Source organism: Spermophilus citellus, assembly GCF_964194105.1.
Source record: "Spermophilus citellus genome assembly, chromosome: 13".
Taxonomy (NCBI): Eukaryota; Metazoa; Chordata; class Mammalia; order Rodentia; family Sciuridae; genus Spermophilus; species Spermophilus citellus.
In genome coordinates, this window is record NC_138193.1 from 91,037,723 (window position 1) to 91,064,243 (window position 26,521).

At 35.6% G+C, this 26,521-nt stretch overlaps 1 protein-coding gene across 11 annotated transcripts in view; it reads right to left on the reverse strand.

Moving 5' to 3' along the window:
- Positions 1 to 26,521, reverse strand: part of BIRC6 (baculoviral IAP repeat containing 6) — a 218,837-nt gene that overhangs the window by 179,194 nt on the left and 13,122 nt on the right. For all 11 annotated transcript variants that reach the window (XR_014018696.1, XM_081265581.1, XM_081265578.1 and 8 more), the window contains exons 2-6: positions 17,695 to 17,876; positions 14,801 to 14,938; positions 7,471 to 7,664; positions 3,320 to 3,431; positions 506 to 588 (exon numbers count right to left, since the gene is read on the reverse strand). Coding sequence is in view for 10 of the 11 variants with exons in the window: in XM_081265581.1 (XP_081121707.1) it covers positions 506 to 588; positions 3,320 to 3,431; positions 7,471 to 7,664; positions 14,801 to 14,938; positions 17,695 to 17,876 (709 nt within the window). In the remaining variant the exon portion in view is untranslated. The remainder of the gene's footprint in view (positions 1 to 505; positions 589 to 3,319; positions 3,432 to 7,470; positions 7,665 to 14,800; positions 14,939 to 17,694; positions 17,877 to 26,521) is intronic.

Below are 26,521 nucleotides of genomic sequence, written 5' to 3' on the forward strand. Positions count from 1 at the left end.
CAGATTAGAGATTAAACTGCTCAAGTTAATCACTCTAGAGTTCATTTTACCTAGTTTTTGGCCACAGCCTAGTTCTATTTGGCATTTCTCCCATGTAGAGATTTTGGAAAGAATAGGCCTCATGGGGCTGGGAATGTGGCTCAAGTGGTAGCGTGCGGCCCGGGTTCAATCCTCAGCACCACATACAAAAAAACAAAAGATATTGTGTCCACCAAAAAACTAAAAAATAAATATTAAAAAGTTATCTCTCTCTCTCTCATTCTCTCTTTAAAAAAAAATTGTCATGTAGTCATTAAAAAAAAAAAAAGAATAGGCCTCAGAGACACTATATGCCAAATGATGTGATAGAATATAGACAGGGCCACCTCATTCTCTTAGAACAATGGCAAAATGAAATGCAGTAAAATTTCAAGATTATTTTATATCAACCCAGAAAATTAAAATTAATAAGTACATTTATACAACTAACAGCCTGTAATTATAGGCTTAGAAAAATTAGACTCACCAAGGTTCATCAGTTGGTTCCCAACAAACGAGACACACACTACAAGTAAAACACATGGCTCTATCATCTCCAGATGAGGCAGGCTGCAAAATCATTGAGAGAAAGGGAGAAAGAGAGAGGCAGACAAACACAGACAGACACCCACACAGAAAAGATTAATAATCATTATTTAAATAGCTTTTTAATACAAACTCTTTTTTAAGAGTTCTTAATTTTAAGTAAAACTCTATACTGAGGTAGCCTATACTATCAGGTTCCAACAACTCACTGAAACTCCAAAAGTTTAAGAATTAGACATTTTATATGAAAAGCAGTGTTTCATCAGAAAATAATCACAAAATCAAACATGAAAGCACACACATACTCAATTCCTGACCTACTACCCTATATTTGTACTACTGAAGTATTTGAATTACAGTGCTGTGTATGAAAAGAACTAGTACAATTTATTTATAAAAACCGATTTTGAAACAAATATGTAAGAACAAAGGAAAATCAAGCTAGTTGACCTAATTCATCCAATATTCTTTAAGATATATGTAACAAAATGCTATATATTTCAGTCAGATTTTGATATATACATATCAAAAAATTAAGTATTTTATAATATTTATTTCAACAAGTATTTCTATTAATGATAAAAACTACCATATAAATTATAATTTAATAATTAAAATAAATATATAGACATATCATATATCTATATGTTTAAAAATTTTGCTTCTTTACAGTCAGTACTCAAAAATATAAAATTCTGATGACAAAACATGACTTCAATTATAACTGAAAACCAATATTAATATATTTGAGCTGGGTGCAGTGGTACACATCTGCAATTCCAGCAGCTCAGGAGGTTCAGACAGGAGGATAGAAAGTTCAAAGCCAGCCCCTGCAACTTAGCAAGGCACTAAGCAACTTAGCAAGACCCTGTCTCTAAATAAAATATTTTTAAAAGGGTTGGGGGACCTGGGGTTGTGGCTCAGTGGTAGAGCACTTGCCTAGCATATGCAAGGCCCTGGTTTCAATCCTAAGCACCATGTAAAAATAAATAAATAAAGATATTGTGTCCAACCTACAACTAAAGAAAAAATTTAAGAAAGGGGGTTGGGGATGTGACTACTGGTTAGGTACACCTGGGTTCAATCTCCAGGACCATAAATAAATATATACATATTTGAGCATTACTTTATAGATAGAATTTATTACACATTTTAAGAGACTAAGAATAATCAGTAGAATTTATTACACATTTTAAGAGACTAAGAATAATCAATCCCTAACACAGGCAGGAGATTATAGGAAAATTTTGATCTCTTTTCTGAGACGAATTATAATGAACAACAATAACCCAAAAGAAAAAAATAACAGGGCAGCCGTTAAGAGAGATCCTCTTTATCTTGAGGGAGGAGGGGGGATGACATGGACAGTGGTACTGGGGACTGACCCAGGGCTTTGTGCACACAAAGGACACACTCTATTACTGAGTTACATCCCCAGCCCAATAGAGACTTCGAAAATAACACCAAATTAGAAGAAGGTAAGCTGTTAGAAAAAAATGTTTACATTCAATACTTACTATAGGGAAATACAGAGATTCTAACTGACCAGTCTCCAATATTACTTTTTTACCACTGAGCCACGTCCCCAGCCCTATTTTGTATTTTATTTAAAGACAAGATCTTACTGAGTCACTTAGCACCCCGCTTTTGCTAAAGCTGTTTTGAACTCGTGATCCTCCTACCTCAGCCTCCTGAGCCCCTAGGATTACAAGTATTTGCCATGACACCCAGCTCCAAACTTATTTTTACTAGAAATTTGACCAACTTTGAAGAAAACATGCAATACATGTTTGGGGGTTTCCATTAAGGTATTCAAAACACTTGAATATTAGAATAAAAAGAATAATCATCTTTCCAAATCTCTGTGAAATAGCTATAACAAATATTTCCTGAATTCTACAGTTAAATAAGCATGTTTTACACAAATTGACATTTCTTAGTAAATCAATGGTAAGCCATTCTATACTACTCAGCTGAAATACACTATTACTTGAAAGAAGCTAAAATAATTTTTCTTGCCTTCCCTCTACTTCAGTTCAGTGAAGATTTCTATAATGCCCCATCCTCATATCTTTCTATCATGCTAATCATTACACTGTACACCCCCTTCTCTTTTCCTGAATACAACTAACTGTTTTTCTTGACTAAATTGTTCCTCTACCAACACACACAAAAAAACTGCATATACACCCTTACAACACTGGAATAAATGCCTACATAACTTCTTAATCAACTGTTCAATAACTGTTGTACTGTACCATCAGCAATGCTGCCTCTATAATTATCTGGTATATGAATAATTTTTATCTCAAAATTTAAATTCCAAGAGCAACTGTGATTACCCTAAGCTTCTACTACTGTTATGAATGCAAGTCAAAATCTAAAAATAAAATACTTATCCAAAGGAATATTTTCCAAAAAGCAAGTCCAGAAAATACTGCCAATTTGGTGCTTAAATTTTATATCAAATTTAAAAGAAAATACTTAAATATGAAGTAATTAAATTCTTAGTTACTTTTAACAATAGATTTTTCCTTTTCATAAGCAATACAGAACACAGGAAATATTATTGCCAGTCAACATCATACAAAGGTTATACATCATAATCAAAACTTACATATATGTATATGTATACAAACAGGCACATATCTAGAATACACAAAATAAGTTTTTGAAAAAATTGCTAAAATGTTGATTACTTTACTGAAGATGACAATGGCATATGGAAAAAAATATTTTTGATAGTGTTTCTTACCTGATGATAAAATCCAGCTTGAGCCATGGGATCTGGTTGTGCCCACCTATAGCCTACATGAGGCCATGAGGTAAATGTCTCCCGTCTATTAGCTTCACTATACATCAATGATCTAAAAGTAAACATACATCATATAGTTGAACTTAGGCATCAAAATATAGAGAAAATCCTATTTAACATGCAGAAACATTTTTCAGAGTTCAACAAAAACTGGAAATGGTCTACTGAATAAATTTAAATTTTAAACTAAAAATGATCACTTTAGGACTTTCTCTTAAACAGAGTAGGGAAAAACAAAATCTGATCGGTGGGTATTGCTGTTAAATGATTCCACAGGTAGACTAAATTAACCAATTTTGAGCAATTAGCAAGCAAAAAACAGAAAATAAAAATGAAAAGGCAGAAAGCCCCATGCTTTCAACACATGCCAAGTTTTGCATAATTGAATAAAACTGCAACCAAATAGTGAGTTTTTTCCCTCAAATATACTGAGGAAGTGTTATTTTATTTTGATTTGCTTTTCATTTGTTTGTTATTGTTGTTGTTGTTTTAATTTTAGATGGACATAATACCTTCACTTATTTTGGGGTTGGGGATACCAGGGATTGAACTCAGGTGCACTCAACCACTGAAGCACATCCATAACCCTGTTTTGTATTTTATTTAGAGACAGGGTCTCACTGAGTTGCTTAGCACCTTGCTTTTGCTGAGGCTGGGTTTGAACTCATGATCCTCCTGCCTCAGCCTCCCAAGCCGCTAGGATTATACACATGCAGCACTGAGTCTGGCCAATACCTTTATTTTTATTCATTTATGTTTATGTGGTGCTAAGGATAAAACACAATGCCTCACACATGCTAGGTAATCAATCTACCACTAAGCCACAACCCTAGCCCTTTTGTTTTTTTAAGTAGAAAGCAATTTTCTGTTCTTTCACCATAGAAATCCTTTCCCAGGAAAAACAGTACTCTCCAGGGATTTATCAAAAAATTAAATCCTCACAGGTTTTCATATTAAAATATACTAGCTTACTTGGAACTAAACTATAACTTAAAAAGCACAAGAGTATTTTTTAATACTTTGACTTTTTAAAGTCAAGTCCAAAGGGATTCAAGTAAGAAATTACTGATAAGAACAAGTTACTCTTCCTAACACAAACTTGTAAGAGGTAAAAGTCATCAAAAAGAGACCAGATACACAGTTCTCTTAAACAAAGAGGTAAAAGTCATCAAAAAGAGACCAGATACATAGTTCTCTTAAACAAAGAGGTAAAAGTCATCAAAAAGAGACCAGATACATAGTTCTCTTAAATTCTTCCCTCAAATTAATTAGTACACAATTTTCTATAATATTACTAGCGAGCTTATATTTACACATAATTGTATTCTGGATTTAAAAAGGGTAGAAGGATGGGCTGGGGCTGTGGCTCCGCACTTGCCTAGCATGTGTGAGGCCCTGAGTTCAATTCTCAGTACCAAGTATAAATAAATAAAATAAAGGTCCATCAACAACTTAAAATTTTTTTTAAAAAAAGGTAGAAGGAGGTCTTAATGGTTTAGGGTTTGTCAAACATGCACAAGGCCCTGGGTTCAATCCATTATTAAAAAAAAAAAATCTTATGGGTTAGAAAACCATTTTCATTCACAGGTTATAAATCTTCAGAATTGCTCCTAGAACACAAAACCAGTCTCATTTACTTATACTACCTACCACTAGACTCTAACTCAACCTTCAACAGACCCAAGTTCACCAAAGTCCTCATAATGGTGCATGCCTATAATTCCAAAGACTCAGGAGGCTAAAGCAGGAGGATCACAAGTTCATAGCCAGCCTCAGCAACTTACTGTGGCCCTAAGCAAATAAGTGAGACGCTGCTCAAAATAAAAATAGGGTTAGGGATGTGGCTCAGTAGTTAAGTGCCACTGGATTCAATCCTCGGTAGCAAAAAAAAAAAAAAAAAAAAAAAAGTCCTCATAAGATTCTGCATTTTTTTAACTCTTTTGGGTTTTTTTGGACCTACTATATTTATTTTTATGTGGTGCTGAGGATTGAACTCAGTGCCTCATGTGTGCGAGGCAAGCCCCAGCCCCCTGCAATTCATTTTTAATGAAACAAACACTACATTAAATTAGTATTTGGAGCTGGACACTGTGGTGCATGCCTATAATCCCAGTGGTTCGGGAGGCTGAGGCAGGGGGATCATGAGTTCATAGCCAGCCTCAGCAAAAAGTGAGGCGCTAAGCAACTCAATGAGACCCTATCTATAAATAAAACACAAAAAAAGGTCTAGGAATGTGGCTCAGTGGTTGAATGCCCCTAAGTTCAATCCCTGGAACCCCCCAAAAAATTAGTACTCAGGACATTTTAACATTCCCAAAAACAATGAAAATCCTATCTGATGAATGCATTTCCCAAAATATGACATTTATCACAGCTTCTTTAAAAAGAAACCCTGCAACTATTTGCAAAGAAAATAGTTCTGCAGGGATGCATGTTTTATAATGTCACTATAGGCATTGCTCTTAGATAAGAAAAGCTTGTTCAAATTATGTATTTTTCTTTCTCCCATTTCCAAACATATTCTAAAGCATATTTCATGGACAGGTATATCAATTATCACCTGATACTCAATTTAAAAGCAACAATCTCTATATTTTGTCCAAAAAGAGACTGCAATATTGCTCTAGAATATAATATTCTTCTCGATAGTTAATGTAATTACTGAGACATTTATGTAATAAAACCACTTAACAAACACAAATAGGAAAACTAAGCAAAGTAACAGTTTGCCAAAAGATAAACTATTAATTTTGCCACACTTTAAATAAAGGTATTATGTCCATCTACAACTAAAAAAAAAATTATTTTTTAATTTTTTAAAGTGAATTCATTTGATAGTGCCTTTGGTAACATCAGCATGAGTTACTTCACAAAAAATGCATATAAGGGCTGGAGTTGTGGCTCAGTGGCAAAGAGCTTGCCTAGCATGTGTGAGGCTCTGGGTTCAATCCTTAGCACTGCATGAAAAAAAAAAACTAAATTAAGGTGTTATCCATCTACAACTACAAAAATAATATTTTTAAATGCCTAGACAGTTTCAAATCCCATTCAATGGAAATGTGCACATGTAAAATGCTACATGAAAAAGCAGATGTGAACATCTATCTAATGAAAATCGTTACATTTTAGCCAGGCATGGTGGCAGACACCTGTAATCCCAGCAGTCGGGAGGCTGAGACAGTAGGAAGGCAAGTTCAAAGCCAGCCTCAGCAAGGAGAGGCAGTAAGCAACTCAGTGAGACTCTGTCTCCAAAATACAAAAGGGGACTAGAGATGTGGCTTAGTGGTTGAGTGCCCCCAAGTTCAATTCCTGGTACCAAAAAAAAAAAAAAAAAAAAAAAAAACCTGTTACATTATACTACAGTAAAGCATATCTAAACTTTAGTACCTACTAGGGATTGAATCCAGGGCACTTTACCACTTTAGGCTATATATCTATCACTTGTCCCCCACACCTCCTTTTTTTTTCTTTTATTTCTCTCTTTTCTTTTCTTTATTTTCCCTCCCTTTCTTTTTGTTTGAGACAGGGTCTTGCTAAATTGGTAAGGCAAGCCTCAAATATGTGCTACTATTCCCTAAGCCTCCCACGAAGCTGGGATTACATCTTACTGCTACTCTGCTCAGCTAAAACTTTAGTACTTTTAACAGATTCTGACAGATATCATTTCAAATAGCACATCATTTAAGTTGTTAAAGAAATGCTCTTTCTTTCATTTCACACAAAACAGAGCCTCAATAAATCTCCTGAAGAAAATGATCACTGAGCTATGATTTTTACAATACTGTTTGAATCCAGGAAAGGACAGATATTAATTCTTCATTGTTTTTCTTTAGAAAATAATAGCTAACAACATTTTGTTTTTAATCAGTTTTTAAATTTGTTAGAATTTAAAAATTATCTCAAAGGGCACAATATTTTATCAATAGCAAAGTAATTCTTACATTTTGAATAGTTACGATGACTTTGTTTATACGAATCAAGTTTTCAAAATATTTTTAAGTTTTTTTTTTCATAATCATATGATAGTAATTTTTAGTTAATCCAAAAACTAAAAATTCAATCTATCACCTCTCTGTAAGCAAAACTCATACCTGTCTACAGAACGGCCTGGCCCCACTCCAAGTTCTGGACGTGCACTAGGTAAGAGGTAAGACAATCTGTCCATCACTGAGGACGCCACAGGTAAGGCAGCAACATTTTGATTTATTTTCTTGAGTTCATTTACAATGGCACTGGCAATGGACTTCAACACATGATGAGGAAGATGAAATGTAACTGTGGCCCACTGAAAGAAAATAAGCAAAGGAAACATACTTGACAATTTAACCAAAAATCACGACTTAACCTAATTCTTTATTTGATAAGATTATCAATCTCAAATAGGTTTACTGCATTGGTTTATTATTGACAGAAGGAGCTTACTGTTATGTTAAAAAAAAAAAAAAAACCTCTTATTGAAACAAGTCAAACACGAAAGCAAACTGTCCACAACAGATGAACAATTAAAAAAATGTAGTACTCCAGAATACAGCAGTTAAGAAGGAAGTTCTGCCATTGGTGACAGCATAATGTCCTCTTGGTTTCTCCATGTTAAGTGCAATAAGCCAGGCACAGAAACATAAATACTGCATGATCTCAAATGCAGAAACCAAAACAGTTTAACTCCTAGAAGCAGAGAGTAGATGGGTAGTTACCAGAAGCTGAAGTGGGTGTATAGAGATGTTGGTCAAAGGGTACAAAGTGTCAAAGAATAAATTTCGGTGACATTAGAACATGATGAGCTCAAATAATAATGTATATTTCAAAAACTGCTAGAAGAGCAGATTTTGAACATTCTCACCATAAAGGAATGATAAATGGTAAGATAATGTCAATTAGTTCCATTTAATCTTTTCACAATGTATTCATATATCAAAATATCATACCATATCCCATAAATATATACAATTATTTATCAATTTAAATTATTTTTAATTTTAAAAAAATTTTAATAAAACCTCAACTAATTACCCTGAAAAAGATGGTTTAAAACTGAATGGTGGCAATCTTCTTTTATATCCTACCACTAAAAGCATCTGTCATTTTCCATATTCACCTTGTATAAACATAACATTAAAGAACAAAGTACACACTCAGATATACCCATTCATAAGAATATTTTTGAACAATTACTATTACTGGTGTACATGAGTATTCAGCCCAGCTTAGCAAATGCTTTGGGGGTTTGTTTTTTTTCTCTTTTTATTTTTTCTTTTTTTTTTTTTTTTTTGGTGGTGGTACTGGGGATTGAACCCAGAGCTTTGTGCATGCAAGGCAAGCACTCTACCAACTGAGCTATATCCCTAGCCCATGCATATGTTTTTGTTGCTGTCATCATCATAATCCAGTGCAGTAGCTAAAGGCATAGGCTTTGAAGTCACACAGACCTGAATTTTCAGCCCAAATTCACTAAAAACAATATACAATAAATGTCTATCCCAATTATTTATTTATTTTTTAAAACTTTTTTTTATTTTTTGGAAGTAGTTGGAAACAATACCTTTATTTTATTTATTTATTTTTATGTGGTGCTGAGGATTGAACCCAGGGCCTCACATGTGCTAGACCAGAGCTCTACCGCTGGGCCATCACTCCAGCCCCCCAATTATTTAATATTGTTTTGTTGTTGTTGTTGATGGACCTGTATTCATTTATTTATGAGGTTCTGAGAATCAAACCCAGTGACTCACACATGCTAGGCAAGCACTCTCCCACTGAGCCACAACCTCAGCCCCCAATTATTTAATATTCTAATAACTAAAGAAGTCACACAGCTAGGAAAAAAAGTAAAAGAAAAAAACTGGACTAAAAAAAAGCTAAATATGAGACTAGGAATATAGCTCAGTTGGTAGAACACTTGCCTTGTATGCACAAGGCCATGGATTCAATCCCCAGCACTACAATAAATAGTTAGATAAATAGATAGGCAAAGCTAAATATTTCTCTCCCAAAGAAATAAGTCTATAAAGTAATTTCATCTTTACATCTTGTGCTTAGATAAGTTGGAATGGTTTCCACTCTGTGTAGTATACTCTAGGCAGTCTAGCAAATTATTATTTACACCTTTGTAACTGGAAAAACTTATGACCAAAAATATGACTTGAACTGCCACAAAATAATAAAAAAATAAGAACATTTCACCAGATTTCTATATCTAGCCTGTTCATAGATATAAAGCCTCTTCATTGAAAGGTAGGCTGCCTTCCCTTGAAAAGGGGTACTATGATAATACCCCAACTATATAATATAAATCATACTCTAGAGTTTTTGCCAAAGAGACTTGTGGGCATTCACCACAAGTGACTATACTAGAGAAAAAGTCTTTTAGGCATTACAAGAAAGTGGCTCTGAACTGACCTAAAACATGATGTGGTCATCAAACTAAAGACTTAAAACAATTGTATGATTAACAGTTAGGCACAAAGCTGTCTCAGAAAACTATAAGTCTACAAAACCACACTGTAGTTAGTTCTATAGTTCCTGAATGCTTAGTTGGAAGATCTAGAGAAAAAGCAACTGGAAAAATCTGCACATTAGCTCTTTGCTCCACTCTGAGGACCATTAAAGTAGGAAAGGTCAAGAAGCCATCACTACAATTATCCTTCTCCACTAGGATATGCCACAGTATTACCATATTCCTATGAAAATTTCTGAGATTAATATGTCTATAAGAGACTTGAAAGATAATGATGGTGATCACCCAGTCTCATCTCCATCTAACTAGCCTGTTTTGCCTATGCAGAATGTAAATAGAGTTTAAACAATGACCCTGGATTGTAAACTATCAGGTGGCAAAGTTAAATGCAGGTGCTGTCCCAGATGAGGCATTTTTATTGAAGCAAATCAACAAATTTCCTAGATTCTGGTAGGCAGTTATAGTTCTATCAAATATTTTTCTATACTGATATTAAGGACTTACCCAAAAAGTCTGCTTTTACCTGGCAGGAACAACAATAGATCTTCACAATCTTAACCCCAGGACTCTATCTCATGTTCTTTACCATACCCATAATGTAATCTGCAGAAATTCTAATCATCCTAACATCTTGCAGATCACTTATACTGGTGGTGATAAGGAGAAAGTTAACTAGAAATTTATGCTTTAGTAAGATACTTGCAGAGAAGATCAATAGTTTTCAGAAAAGACTCACAGTCCTGCAACTGTGGTCAAGTTTATAGAGATTCAGTAGACTAAACATTTCAGTATATTCTCTCCAAGGTGAGAGACAACTTGCTACAGCTTATAAAACCACTTAGATAATAAAACACAGGATGCTTAGTAGGTTTAAGTCAATCTTGGAGCCAATATTTAGCCTATCAAAACTTGCTACACTGACCTTACACATCAAGTAGTACATAAGGTTGCTAATTTTAAGTGGGGCACAGTCAAGAAGTTCTGCAACAAGTCTACTTCATAGTTCAAGATGCTCTAACATTTTTACATTAAGAGCAAATTAAATGACAATGACACTAAAAGCCTCTGTGGCGGGCTGGGGTTGTGACTCAGTGGTAGAACACTTCCTTCCGCTTGTGAGACACTGGGTTCAATCCTCAGCATCACATAAAAATGAATAAATAAAAAATAAAGATATTGTGTACATCTACAACTAAAAAAACAATTTAAAAAAAAAGTCTCTGTGGCAAATTCTGTTGCTGTAAAGAGCCTCTGGCAACCTGAATTGGGACAATTCCAAAACTGAATGCTAGAGTCTTAAAGCAAAACTGTGCCCACTCATGGAAATAACTATATTGAAAAACAGTCCCTGGCTTCTTCCCAGATATACATTAATCCCATCATGAACTAGGTGATATCTGATATACCAAACCATAATTTTGGGCATGAGCAACAAGTTCTTTCATATGGTGTCTTAAATTAAGAGATCAGTCTTGAGAAAGTCTTAAAAAGGCACAAGTTGAATAAAAGCAAGTGGCTCAGACTTCTAGAATAACTACTACTACTGCATGTTTCCCCCTTGTTCCACATTCACAGCTTCATAGGGAACTCCTTATGATGAGATAATCTGAAGGGGAAACAACCTTGGCCCTGATTCACAGATGGTTTTGCACCATATGCTGGTATCATCCACGTATGATGACTACAAAATTATTGCACCAATCAGGAGGAAAAAAGTAAATCTCACTGGATACACTTCAACCCATTTGTTAAAGTTGGCCAGAAGTGAAGATCCTCAATGACTAACAGCTTATATGCGTAGGCTGGATGGTAAGGCACTTGGAAATATCAGAAATAGAAGACTGTTAACAAGGACGTCAAGGGTAAAAGTCTACAGACAAATTTCAACAATAAACAGTATGAAAATATTTGTGAAATATGAATGCTCTGCAAAAGGCACCAATATAAGAGGAAATGATTATGTGTGTGTGTGTGTGTGTGTGTGTGTGTGTGTGTGTCTGTGTATAATCTACACATCAGTCAGCCTTCTCCACAGCCAGTACTAGTCAATGGTCCTGTACACAAAAGGCCATGGCCAAAGATGAAGGCCAGGTATGACAACATGAACTTCCTTTCACCAACACAAACCAAGAGAGTGGTATGACTTAGGGGGAACAGCCAGCTATCTGATAGCGGGGCACCTATACAGGAATCCTTCAGTCATATATTAGGCAGCAATTTCTCTTCATTGTAACAGATGTGCATTGTTGATAATGCATTCACCTGTTCTGCCCACAACACTTCTGCCATTATATCACTGCAGGTGGAATGACTAACAGAATGTCTTATGCACCATAATGGTATTCCACACAACTTTCCTTCTGACCAAGGAAAGCATTTCAAAGAAAACAAAACTGCAATAATGGACTATTGCCCATAAAACTTACTGATCTTATCACATACAGAAGGAGTTGGCCTGACAGAAAAGTGCAATATATGTACACAGCCTACTAACAACTCATTTTCAACACTAACTGGGAGAGACACCAGAAGTTTGGAGTTCCACATCACTAGATGAAGTACATGCTTCAAATCAACAACAACAAAAAAAAATCATAATATCATTTCTCCCAGCATGATCCCTATATTATACCTAATAAAAGCCATTCAGATTTTCTTTTTTTCTTCCTAATATTTTTTTTTTAGTTTTCAATGGACCTTTATTTTTTAATTAGATGTGGTGCTAAGAATTGAATCCAGTGCCTCACCACTGAGCCACAACCCTTACCCCTTTCTTTCTTTCTTAAGTTCTATAGGTCTTACTTCCTAAAGGAGGAATATTCTACCAGGGTTACAACAATGATTCCATTGAACTAGGTGTTGAAATTGCTATGAACAAGCAAAGAAGCATTTATTCTACTGGTCAAATAAAAGCTGGCTATTCCCCCTAAGACATACCCCTAGCCTGGTTTATCATGGTGAAAGAAAGTTCACATCATCATACCTTGTTTGACTGAAACACAAACAAGGGGATATTGGGTTGATTCTGACTAAAAGGCAAAGAGAACTTAGATAAAACCCGAGAGATTTTCTAGGATGCCTCAGAGTACTTCTGTGTTCAATGGTAAAAGTTTATGAAAAATTACAACAACCTAAAAAACAGAGCAACACTGAAGATTAAGATTGTTCAGGAATGGCAATTCTACACACAGAAAAACACAATGGCGTTATATATAAGATTTTTTTGTGTTGTTAATTTAATCTTTAAGTAACTCAGTTCTGTTACCTAAAGAGTAAGACCATGACTAAATTTTAAAAGTAGTTAATATCATCTAGGGGAGGGTAAAATATCTGTTGAAACTTTTTGTCTCATTTTTCTGGAATAGAGAATCTTCCCTTGTAACAAGGATCAATGCATCTTGTTATGAAAGAAAAAAAAGTATGATCTTTCTGTGTGTATGTGTTGTTGTTGTTTTGTTTGTTTTGCTTTTGTTTTTTTTTTTTTTGTGATGCTGGGGTCAAACCCAGGGTTTTGTGCATGCGAGGCAAGCACTCTACCAACTAAGCTCATTTAGAAACTGTATATGGGGAAAAAATAAGAAATATAAACTACGTATGGAGACAGAGCAGACTGTGCCAATTATTAAATTGATGTCTCTCAGCTTCTGCTCTATCTTATTGAGGCTGAGGCAAATATATTTATTGTCAGTTTCCTGTCGACAGGAAAACAGAAGAGAAACTAGAAAGTGTGATGAAGGGAGAAAGACTTGTTCCTTGGTATTAGGAGTCATTATTATCACCAATGATTCAGGGAACAACCTGGTGGTAGGAGTTGATTCTTGGCAGTCTCACCATTTGTGTGTGTGTGTGTTTTTTAACATTCCCAAAAGGGGTCTCATAGAGTTCCCTTAAAGGTACTACCATCAGCTACATAGCACCTCTCTTCAGAGACTGAGTCCCAATTCAACAAGGTCTTCCTCCACTTTCTCCACAGAAGTCTAAGTCCAGATCCATGGAGTCTATTCTCTAAGCATCTAGATTCTGATTATCCTAACCTCTTTCTCTTTGTTCTTCTATACAGAAATGCAAGCTGCTTCCTGTAGTTACCATCTCTGTGTTACTCAGGATGTCCTTTATACTTTACGGTTCTCAAAAACTGTAAATCAAATCCTCACAAAAAAAAAAAATTCCCTCTGCAGAAATTCATAGTACGGTTTCTGCTTTCCTAAACAAAACATTCCATTAATGGAGTATGGATTAATAAAATCAACCTCAAAATAAAATTCAATGCAAGGATTTTTAAAAAAATCAGCCAGATATGGTGGTACACACCTGTAATCCCAGCAAATTGAAAGGCTGAGACAGGAGGATTCCAAGTTCAAAGCCAGACTGGGCAATTTAGCAAGACCTTTTCTCAAAACCAAAAGTAATACAAGCATTCAGTGGTACAGAAACCATGCATTCAATCCCCAGTAACATACACACACACGCACACACACACAAAAAAAAAAACAATGCAGATGATTTCAGGATTGGTATGCAAATACCCAAAATACAGTCTGAAGTGAAATAAAGTAAGGTATATTTCAATATTTAGTATAATTACAACCATACTTGAAAAAAGATTTAGCTTTGATCATCGGCCTTATATCCTTCAGTATGAAAGGCTTCTATATATTATATTTACAACTCAGAGAAGCCTTAGCAGGGCACAATAGCACACACCTGTAATTGCATCTACTCATGAGGATATAAGTTTGAGGCCAGTGTGAATAACATAGCAAAACCCTGTCTCTGACGAAAACTTTAAAAAGGGCTGGAGATTCGGGTTAAGGGCCCCTGGGTTCAATTCCCAGTTCCCAAAAAAGAGAGAAATTTACAACAAGAACAGTTTCAGAAGAGAAGGGAAATGAAATGCAAAAGGATGGAGGTATTCATTCTATTATAATCCCAAACAAGGTAAAAAAAAAATTTTTTTTGTTTCTTACCTTAGCAACTTTATGGTTTGCTGCAGTCTCATGAGATGTATTTTTTAAACCATCTTTGAGCTGTGTGATGAACAAATCATAACCCTCTGTACTGGAAACATCTACCTTTTCTAAACACGCTGATAAAAGTTGCTGTGCCTAAGTAAAAAAGATGATCACAAAAAATTAAACACAACAAAACAAAGTTAAATTCAAATCCTCAATCAGATATTTTGATTTGTGATGGTTATGGCAGGTACTATAAAAAACTTACCTACTTTTAATTCTATTACACAAACCTAAATTATCATATAATATTTTAAAGGGCTTGTTATTAAGAATAATGCCATTTGGTAAAGTTTCAATACACATTATTACAAACCAAATCAAGAAAGAAAAATGAACAAGCTGAAACCATGAGCAAAAATCAAACAGGTAAAATTTTAAAGAGATACACAAAGATCTCCAATGAGCTTTAAATACTGAAAACTATGCAAAGTTATTCAGCAAGTAATAAGAAATATTACTCACATCTTCAATATGAACCATTTAATCGAACTATATGGCTGATATAAGAAAAAGAATACCCAAACCAATCATACCAAACCCTATACTTCAGGGAAGATAGTGACAAATTACTGTAATGCAGTGAATGATGCCTAGAATGGTGGAATGTCTACAATGAATATTATGTGAACAATGGGCTTGCAATTGCACGCTTCTAATCCCAGCTGCTTAGGAGGCTAGGCAGGAGTAGAGTTCAAAGCCAGCCTCAGCAATGATGAGGTACGAGGCAACACAGTGAGACTCTGTCTCTAAGTAAAATTCAAAACAGGGCTGAGGATGTGGCTCAGTGGTTGAGTGCTTCAGAGTGAGATCCCAGGTACACTTCTCGCCCCCCGCAAAAAAAAAAAAAAAGTAGAACCATTTGTCCAAAGATTTTAGACATGCCCCCAGTCTCAGATATTCTAGTAACAAAAGGATATCTGTTTTGAAACTTAAACTTTCAGCAACATGCTTTCAATATTGACATATAATAGACCACTGCTGTATGACATAACTGTGAAATGTAAGTGAATACATTTTAGCATTTAAAAGAAAAAGCCGAACCAAAGAAAAAAATGCAAGTAGAAACAAGTATACTATGCTTAAAATTCACACATCAATATTTTTGCATCCTAAAAACAGGAAGTATATTATAATAAACTAATCATATCTATCAACTGCAAAATAATTAATAACCAACACTGAGCATAAATATAATTTCTCACTTTATTATGAATACAGCATTATCATCATTTACATTCTATTTAAGATGATTCAAAATCCAATTATTTCGCAAAATGCTTTCAAATTACATTATGCAAATAGCAATCCCCACAAAGAACAAAATTAAGTTGGGATAAACTTAAAAATTAAGTAACATGCCAGGCACAGTGGTGCATGCCTATAATCTCAGCTCTTAGGAGGCTAAGGCAGAAGGATGGCCACTTCAAGGCAGTTTGGGAAACTCAGAAAGACCCCATCTCAAAATAAATTTTATTTTTAATATGTTTTGGTAGTTGTAGATGGACAGAATGCCTTATTTTATGTATTTATTTATTTATTTTTATGTGTTGAAGACTGAATTCAGTGCCTCACACATGCTAGGCAAGAACTCCACCACTGAGCTACAGCATCAGCCCTCAAAATAAATTTTTTTAAAAAATGCTGCAGATGGCCAGGCACCATTGCATACGTTTTTAATCCCAGCGGCTCAGGAGGCTGAGGCAGGAAGATCATGAGTTCAAAGCCAGCCTCAGCAATGGTGAGGCACTAGGCAACTTAGAGAGACCCTGTCTCTAAATAAAATACAAAAAAGGGCTGGGGATGTAACTCACTGCTTGAGTACCCGAGTTCAATCCCCCATAGACCCAACCCCACCCACCCCAAAAAAAAGTGCTGCAGATGTAGCTCAGTTGTTAAGGCTCTGGGTTCAATCTCCAGGGCCACACAAACCGCACACACACACAAATAATAATAATAATAATAATAACAATAATGAAAATTTAGAACTATAGAAAAACACTTATGGATGCAATTTAAAACTGGGGTTATTAAGACATGATACATAGCAAAGATTACTCGTTTTTCAATACAGAATCCTCCCATTTTTAATATTAAAAAATAAATAAATAACAAACCACCTCTTTCCCTAACTCCTCTCATGTTCACATAGCCACAATGGGATGAATACAGAAAGAGTACAGGGCAGAGGAAGAAAGAAAACAAAAACAGATGAGAGAAAAAAAACAGAAAAGGGAAGACAGAAATAAAGTGAGAAGAAATCTGCTCATGTGCTCTCTGGATTTGTGCTCTCCCTTTCCCTTGACTAAAAAATGAAACCTGAAGCAGTTGTCTAAAACTCAGGAACTAATCTCAGTTTTCAAGTTACCAAAGCCGGCCCTACACTTAGCCCTAAACTGCTACTACAAATAAATCATCTTGTTTAATAAGCCACTATATTCTGAGATCTCTGTTACAGCTATTTAGCTTGTTTTGATTCACAGTTCACATCTAAAATAACATTTCAAAGAGTACTAATTAATTATGCTGAGGAAAGACAAATATTATTTAAAATGGTGATTGATAAGAATTATTGTTTTATTACTGAGCCATACCCCCAGCTCTTTTTATATTTTATTTTGAGACAAGGTCTCACTAAGTTGATTTGGATCTCGCTCAGTTACTGAGTATGGCTTTGAACTCTCAATCCTCCGGCCTCAGTCTCCCAAACTGCTGGGATTACTAAAATGTGCGCAGCAATTGGTGGTTTTTAATATGGATACCTATATAACATCCTTGAAGGACAACTTAATTTCATTTAAAATCCAATAGATTGGAAATCACATTAAGAGATACTTATTTCAACTTACCTCTGTAACGGGCAGTTCAAGTTGAACCACATCATCCTGCTTTGAAACTGGTGTTTGCAGAGCAGTGTCTAACAATAAGATTCCATTAAGGTCCTTCCTACAACCTACTGCATAATCATCCACAAATATAACTTTATCCACAGCAGAAATATACTGACATTTCACCTGTCCACCTGGTTTAGCTGTCAAAAGAACAAAAATTAAACACTTAAAATGTTAAAACCAATAGTCCATAAAAAATGCTTTTGTGGTAACTACATATAATATATAATCCTGGACTAGAAAAAAATGCTCTAAAAGACATGACTGGGACAAATGATTAAAGTGGAATATGTACTAGAAAGTGTCAATGTGAAATTATAAATACTTAACAACTACATTGCTATTATGAAAAGAGAATATCACTGCTTTACGAAATAAACACAGAAATAGTAGGATTAAACAGGCCTGATACATGCAAACAACTCTCAAAGAGAATAAAAGTAGTTATGTGTGTATATATGTGGGAATGAAAAGTAAATGTGAAATATTTAAAACTGGTAGGAACTGGGTAAAGGATAAAGGGAAGATTTTTGTACCATATTATTCTTGCAATTTTCCTCTAAGTTGAATTATTTCAAAATTCAATTGTTCAAAACAAAATTTTTTTAAATTAGCTATTTTCTGTTATTTCTGCAAAGTTCAATAAACATAAAGTCAACAAAGACTTTATGCTTACTAGAAAATTACCTCCAAAGTTCTTGAGGGCTTTATTATCTGAGATTACATTATGAAAAGTATTTCTTTCACAACCTAAATTATGAGAATTAGAAAAGCCCCTGATTCAACTACCACTGAGAAGACAGAAACCTACCACTGAGGATCAATGCTGACTAAAATTCTGAGTTAAAACCAGAGAGGTACTTTAATGGAAAGCCACCGAGCACACCATAAAATTTCATAACAAGAATTTCAAGTCTTACAAAATACTAAGCATTAGAAGCTTCAAATGGAATTTTAAAAGTTATGAAAAAAGATAACATTCATTTTACATTGAAGTCTATAAAAACATTTACAAGATCAATGTTATCTTTATTCTATAAATACAGAGTGTCTATAAGGGCACTTTTTTAATATATATTTTTTACTTGTAGACAGACACAATACCTTTATATTATTTATTTATTTTTATGTGGTGCTGAAGATCCAACTCAGTGCCTCACAAGTGGCAGGAAGTGCTCTACCACTGAGCCACAACCCCAGGCCTATAAGGGGACTTTTTGGGTATGGGGGAAAATACTGGGTATTGAACCCAGGGGTGCTTAACCACTGAGCAACATCCCCCAGCCCTTTTATTATATTTTATTAGAGGCAGGGTCTCACTGAGTTGCTAAGTGCCTCACTAAATTGCTGATATGGGCTGATACAGGCATGCACTACCATGTCAGGCTTAAGGGGACTTTTTAAAGACTGACCAACTGCAAAATTTTATTACATTAGCTAAGAAACTTCTTAATGGGTAAGCAATCCCACTGCTAACATACCTGATTCTAAACTCCCACCACAATGCTGTAGAACATGCCTGTTACTAGTACTGCCACTGCTTAATGATTAAAAAAAAAAAAAAAAAAAAAAGCAGAAAACTGTAAATAAATCAGGGGCCTATTCATCAATATGTAAAACAGTCATTAAACATATTATAATCAACGAATATTAGAACTGGTCTTCATAATCCCAGATTATTATATCTCTCTTAAACTTACCTGGGCATCTTGGAAGTATTACAAAATTGATCAGCAACTAATTTATGATCTACATAAAACAAAAAAATTTCATAAAATTTCTATATCTAAGTACCAGGTCTGGAAATTTGAAATATACATTAACATACAGAAAAAATAATAACTGGCCAGGCAAGGTCCCAGCAACTCAGTAGACTGAGGCAAGAGGATCACAAGTTTGAGCTCATCCTCAGCAACTTAGTGAAGCCCTAAGCAACTTAGCGAGACTCTGTCTCAAAATAAAAACAAAAAGGGGTGGGTAAGTAACTCAGTGGTATAAATGTAGCTCAATGGAAAAGTGCCCCTGGGTTCAGTCCCCAGTACCAAAAGAAAAGAAAAATAATATCTATAATACAGTAAATAGGAATATATGCTAGCAATTCCAGTCTCAAGGTAAAACCATAAAGAACAATACAAATTGAAGGAACTCATGTGGAAAAACTTATAAAATAGTTGTAGAAATCAATAACTATAAATTATTTTAAACTCTAACTGCTTTAATGTTTAAGATATGTAATTAGTTAAACTTTAAAAATCACAAATCATTAATTTTCCCAGGTAAGTATATAATGGTACAATTCCCAGGGTTTTCAAATGAGTTTCCATACAATCATGGGATTCCGTGATGTCATTAGATTCCTAAAGAGAACATGACAGAAAGAAGTTTAACAATGTGTGTGTGTGTGTGTGTGTGTGTGTGTATGTGTTTTAACTTCTTGCCCTATGCAACACTAGCACTCAAAATGATGGACAATGATCAAACAGTCTTGTCAGCAATTTCTTCAGAGGATTTTCCAGGCCCATATAGCAGCATGCACAGAAACACATTCATTGATTGAGTCCATTTTCAGTTTCTGAACACTGAATTAGGGAAGACCGTTCATAAATAGTATGAATGCCATACTGCTCAGAAGGGGAAAAGGGTAGACTGATGCCAGGCATACTCACCCAAGGATTACCTTATTATATTTGCAAATATCTTATTTCCAAATAAGGTCACATTCCCAGGGTCTCCATGGACATGAATTTTCAGGGAAGATTATTCAATCTACTGTCCCTTTCTCTGTATCTTTTACTCAACCTGAGAACTTCAATATTTGTCATTGTATCTAAAGCAGTGCTTAGAGTGAAGTTCATACAAATTAAAAGTTTATATTGTGGTGTTCAGAAACTGAAAATGGACTCAATAATCTAAGCTTCCTACTAAAAAACTAGAGAAAGAACCCAGGTGTGGTGGCATACACCTATAATCTCAGTAACTCTAGATGCTGAGGGAGGAGGAATCCAAGGTTTGAGGCCAGCCTCAACTATTTAGCAAGACCCTGTCCAAAATTTTAAAAAGGGTGATGTAGTTCAATGGTGGAATACTCCTAGGTTTAATTCCCAGTACAGGGGTGGGGAGTGGGGACCCTACAGAAAGAAGAACAAAATAACCCAAAACAACCAGAAGAAATAATGAAGTAAAATTAAAAATTGAAAAAAAGGGTTCATGATGTAGCTCAGCAATAGAGCACTTGATTAACACGTGCAAGGCCTTGGGTTCCGTCCTGTTGTGGTTTAGGTATGGCATCCCACATGTGAGAAAATGCAAGGAGATTTGGTGCTGAAATGATTGGGTTATAGGAGTCTTAACCCAATCAGGGTATTAATCCCCTAATAGGGATTAACTGAGTGATGACTGAAATGGTAGGGCGAGGTTGGAAGAGGTGGGAATTGGGGCGTAGCTTTGGGGTATCTATTTGTACCTGGCAATTGGACACCTCTCTGCTTCATGTAAGTCGCTTCCCTCTGCCACACACTCTGCCATGATGCTTAGCCTCACCTCAAGCCCAAAGGAATGGAACCTACTGTCCATGCAGTGAGACCTCTGAAATCGTGAGCCCCCAAACAAACTTTTCCTCCTCTAAAGTTGTTCTGGTTGGATCTTTTAGTCACAGCAGTGAAAAAGCTGACTAAAACAAATCCCCAGTATAGAGAAAAGACAAAGGCAAAAACAAACTGAAACCTGGGTGAGGTTGGGTAACTAGGCCAAGATCAAAAGGTCACAAATAAGAACCACAACTGTTTATTCCAAACTCCAGGGCCCAGGGCCCTATCCCAACTGGAGCATCATCTGGTGCTTTAACTTGCTGCTTACAAACAAGTGAAAACTCTGGCTCGAATCCTAGGCCAGCTGAGGCACTGGGGCTACTGCTCATCAGATTCTGCCCTGTCCTTGGAAGCCTTGCTACTAACTGCTGGGTTCTGAGACAGGGAAGGTTCACTTGAGATACTTGGATATTTAAAACCCAGAAGGAAATACAAATCAAAACTACAATGAGATACAACTTCTCACCCATTAAAAGGGCTATTATAAAATAAAGAAAGAAATGGGGGGAAGGAAAGGAAAGAGAAGCAAGGGAGGAATGAAAAAAAAAGGGAATACAGAAAATCAATACAAGCAAACAAGCAGTTCATTGAAAGTATCAATAAAATTGATAAAAATCTAGCAAGACTGATTAAAAAAAGGCAATACAAATTACTAATATCAGGAATGAAAGAGAAGATACAGTAAAGATTATGTAGATATTAGCTGATAAAAAAATCTATGAAGCCAAGAGCAGTGGCACATGCCTGTAATCCCAGCAGCTCGGGAATCTGAGGCAGGATGATTCAGCGAGGCCCTAAGCAACTCAGTGAGACCCTGTCTCTCAATAAAATTCAAAAAAGGGCTGGGAGTGCGTCTCAGTGGTTAAGTGACCCTGAATTCAAACCTTCATCCCCCAAAAAACAAACAACAACAACAAAAAAAAAACACTGCTGGCCCTCAATATGGATCAGTCTGCATCAGTAGACTGACCAACTGCAGATCAAAAATAAAGGGGGAAGGGTGGGGTTGTGGCTCAGCAGTAGAGCACTCACCTTGCACCAGCTAGGCACTGAGTTGGATCCTCAGCACCACATAAAAATAAATAATATAAAGGTATTATGTCCAACTACAACTAAAAAAAAAATTTTTTTTAAACGAACAAAAAAATAAAGGGGGAGTTACTTCTGAGGGTACATGCCTATAAACCCAGCTACTCAGGAGACTGAAGGAGGAGTATCTTAAATTCAAAGCCAGCTAGAGCAACTTAATGAGATCCTGTCTAAAAAATAAAATAAAAGGGCTGGAGGTCCAGTGCAGTAGCACATGCCTGTAATCCCAGCAACTCAGGAGGTGAGTAGGAGATTGAAAGCTCAAGGCCACCTTGGGCAATTTAGGAAGAAGCTGTCTTAGGGACTCAAAAAGAGCTGGGACTTGGGATATGGTTCAGTGGTTAAGTGCCCCTGAGTTCAATCACCAGTAATAAATAGAGATAGATAAATAGAGAGAGAGATAAGAAGGGTTGGGGATGTAGCTCGGTGGTAAAGCACCCCTAGGTTCAATCCCCATTACCTCAAAAACTAAATAAATAATGTTGGACAAGTCATATTACATGATTTTGTGACTTACCAAAAAAGCTATACTACCACAAGAAGTATGGTACTAGCACAGACATAGCACAATGGAATAGAATAGAATTCAGAGACAGAACTTCACAAACATACCATCTGATTTTTTTTTGGGGGGGGAGGGTATTTTATTTAGAGACAGGGTCTCACTGAGTTGCTTAGGCTCTCACTAAATTGCTAAAGCTGACTTTGAATCTGCAATCCTCCTGCCTCGGCCTCCTGAGCCGCTGAGATATAGGCATGTGCCACCACACCCAGCAAAATTTACCATTTTAACCATTTATGTGTAGTATTCAATAGCATTAAGTACATTCACAATGTTGTATAAACATCTTTACCATCCATCTACAAAAGTGGATCCCTTTCCTTCAGCCCCTGGCAACCCTGAATCTGTTTTCTATGAATTTGACTATTCCAAGTACCTTATATGAATCATCATACAGTATGTTTCCTTTTGTGACTGACTTATTTCATCTAGCATAATGTCTTCAAGGTTCATCCATAGTACAACATGTGTCAGAATTCCATTCATTTTAACAATTTACACATCAGTGGATACTTAGGTTGCTTCCACCTTTTGTCTATTTAGAATACTGCTTCTTCAGTGAGCAGTGTGGCACACACCTATAATCCCAGCAGCTCAGTCGGCTAAGACAAGAGGATCTTGAGTTCAAAGTCGGCCTCAACAACTTAGGGAGGTACTAAGCAACTCAGTGAGACCCTTTCTCTAAATAAAATATAAAATAGGGCTGGGAATGTGGCTCAGTGGTTAAGCACCCCTGAGTTCAATCCCTGACACACACACCCCCCCCAAAAAAAAGAAAGGAAAAATAAATACACACACACATATATGTTGTGGATGGACACAATACCTTTATTTTGTTTATTTATTTTTATGTGGTGCTGAGGATCGAACCCAGTGCCTCTCATATGTAAGGTAAGTGCTCTAGGCAAGTGCTCTATCACTGAGCCACAAACCCAGCCCCTTATTTGTTTGAGACAGAGTCTGCTAAATTGCCAAGACTGGCCTCAAACTTGTGATCCTCCTTCTTCATCTTCCTGAGTAGCAGGAAATTACTAGTTTGATCACTATATTTGTTTTCCATAATAGCTACACCATTTTAAATATACTCCCACCAGCAGTGCACGAGAATTCTAATTTCTTCATGTTCTCACCAACACTTGTTATTCTGTTTTTTTGTTTTGTTTTGTTTAATAGTAGCCACCCCAATGGGTGTAAAATAGTACCTTATTGTGGGGCCAGGGATATAACACCGTGGTAGAGTGCTTGCCTACCATGCATGAGGCACTGGATTTGATCTTCAAGATCACATAAAAACAAATAAATAAAATAAAGGTATTGTGTCCATTAAAAAAAAAACATAGTACCTTATTGTGATTTGGGTTGCATTTTGCTAACGATTAGTGACATTGAGCTTCTTTTCATATGCTTCTTAGGCATCTTCTTTGGAGAAATGTCTATTCAAGTGCTTTCCCCATTTTTTACTTTTTTTTTTAACTGTTGGCTTTTAGAAGTTCTCTATATATTCTGCATGTCGATCCCTTTTCAGAGATATGATTTGCAAATATTTTCTCCCATTTTAAGTATTGCCTTTGTACTGTTGATAGTGTAACTTCTGATTCACAAGATTTTTTTAAGTTTCATTAAATTCGATTTATTCATTTTCTTATGCAGTCTATGGTTCTGATACCATATTTTTTAAAAAATCACTATCAAATATAATGTGATCAAGCTTTTCCCTATGGTGTTTTGTTTTGTTTTGTTTTGTTTGTTATTGTTTGGTGGTTTCTGGTACTGGGGATTGAACCCAGGAGTGCTCTATCACAGATCTACATGTGCAACCTTTATTTTTCATTTTTTGAGGTTAAATTACTCAAGTTAATCTTAAATTTGCATCCTCTTGCCGTATCCTCTGGAGTCTCTGAGATTACAAGTGTGCATCAACACGCCCAGCTTCTCCTACTTTTTTCTTATATTTTTAGAATTGCATCTCTTACTGGGTTCCCAGTACCAAAAAATTATATAAAAACGTAAAAAGCTCAAATGTTAACCCTGGCCACCTCTATGTAATAAAATAATAAGTGATTCCTCTTTTCCTTAGTCTATTTGACATGCTATAAATTATGTGACTTTTTTTAAACATTTATTTTTTTAGTTGTAGTTGGACACAATACTTTAATTTTGTTTATTTATTTTTATGTGGTGCTGAGGATCGAACCCAGGGCCTCACACATGTTAGGCAAGTGCTCCACCGCTGAGCCACAACCCCAGCCCCAATTATGTAAACTTTAGAATCGAAAATATGGAAAGAGTTTGTTTTCAAAAATTAACTACAAGAGCTGGAGTTGTGGCTCACAGGTAGAGCACTCGCCTAACATGCGTGAGGCACTGGGTTCGATCCTCAGCACCACATAAAAGCAAAAGATATTGTGTCCACCTATAACTAAAAAATAAATGTGTTAAAAAAATTAGCTACGAACTGGAAGGGGACGAAGGGAGAGGTAGGGGCTTGGGGGCAGGAAAGAAAGTGGCATGCGATGGACATCATTACCCTAGGTACATGTATGACTTGCACATATGGACACTACAATTGTGTCCAACAAGAGATATGAAGTTGCGCTGCATTTGTGTACAATGGATCAAAATGCATTCTAATGTCATATATACCTAATTAGAATAAGTGAATTTAGTTTTAAAAAATTAGCTACAAGCTGTGTGTAGTGTCACATGCCTGTAATACCAGCAGTTCAGGAGGCTGAGACAGGAGGTTCGCGAGTTCAAAGCCAGCCTCAACAACTCAGCAAGACCCTGTCTCTAAATTTAAAAACTGGGGATGTGGCTCTGTGATTGAGTTCCCTGGGTTCAATCCCTGGTACCAAAAAAAAAAAAAAAGGAAAAAGGAGGTGTAAAATCAAATGGTAGGTTCTCAAAAAGCTCTTAAGATATAATTTTTTAAATAAAACCATTGAATAAGAAAAAAATTTGTTAGTTAAAACTCCAGCATTAAAAAACGAAGTAGTGGGCTGGGGTTGCAGCTCAGTGGTACAGCGCTTGCCTAGCACATGTGAGGCACTGGGTTTGATCATAAGCACCACATAAAAATAATTATTTAAAGGTATTGTATCCATCTACAACTAAACAAAAAAAAATATTTTTAAAAAAAGTATCTTTGTCAAACAAAACTTGATACACAACAAAGTCTGTAAAAGTTCAATGGTGGGACCATGAAGAAAAGATAACAATGATAAAATATAATGCAGGGATAGTATTGTTCTAGGCCAGAGAACCAAAGCATAGAAAAGGACCTTCAAAAGATACAAAATTATTCGAAGAAGAGTTCCACATTCCAATTCTCTTTATTCACTTTAACCAAAACTGCCACCAGACTCTCTTATTTTATTATAACCTTAAATATGTGATATCAATTAAGAAAGTTTTGAAAGCAATCATCACTGAAAAATTTTCATAGATGGTACTCATCTCTAAAAACCTAGTATCCCCTGCAAGACACTACGGGGTCTTTTTCAGATATCCAATCTGTCAGTTATATTTCTCAACAACTTAGGACAAA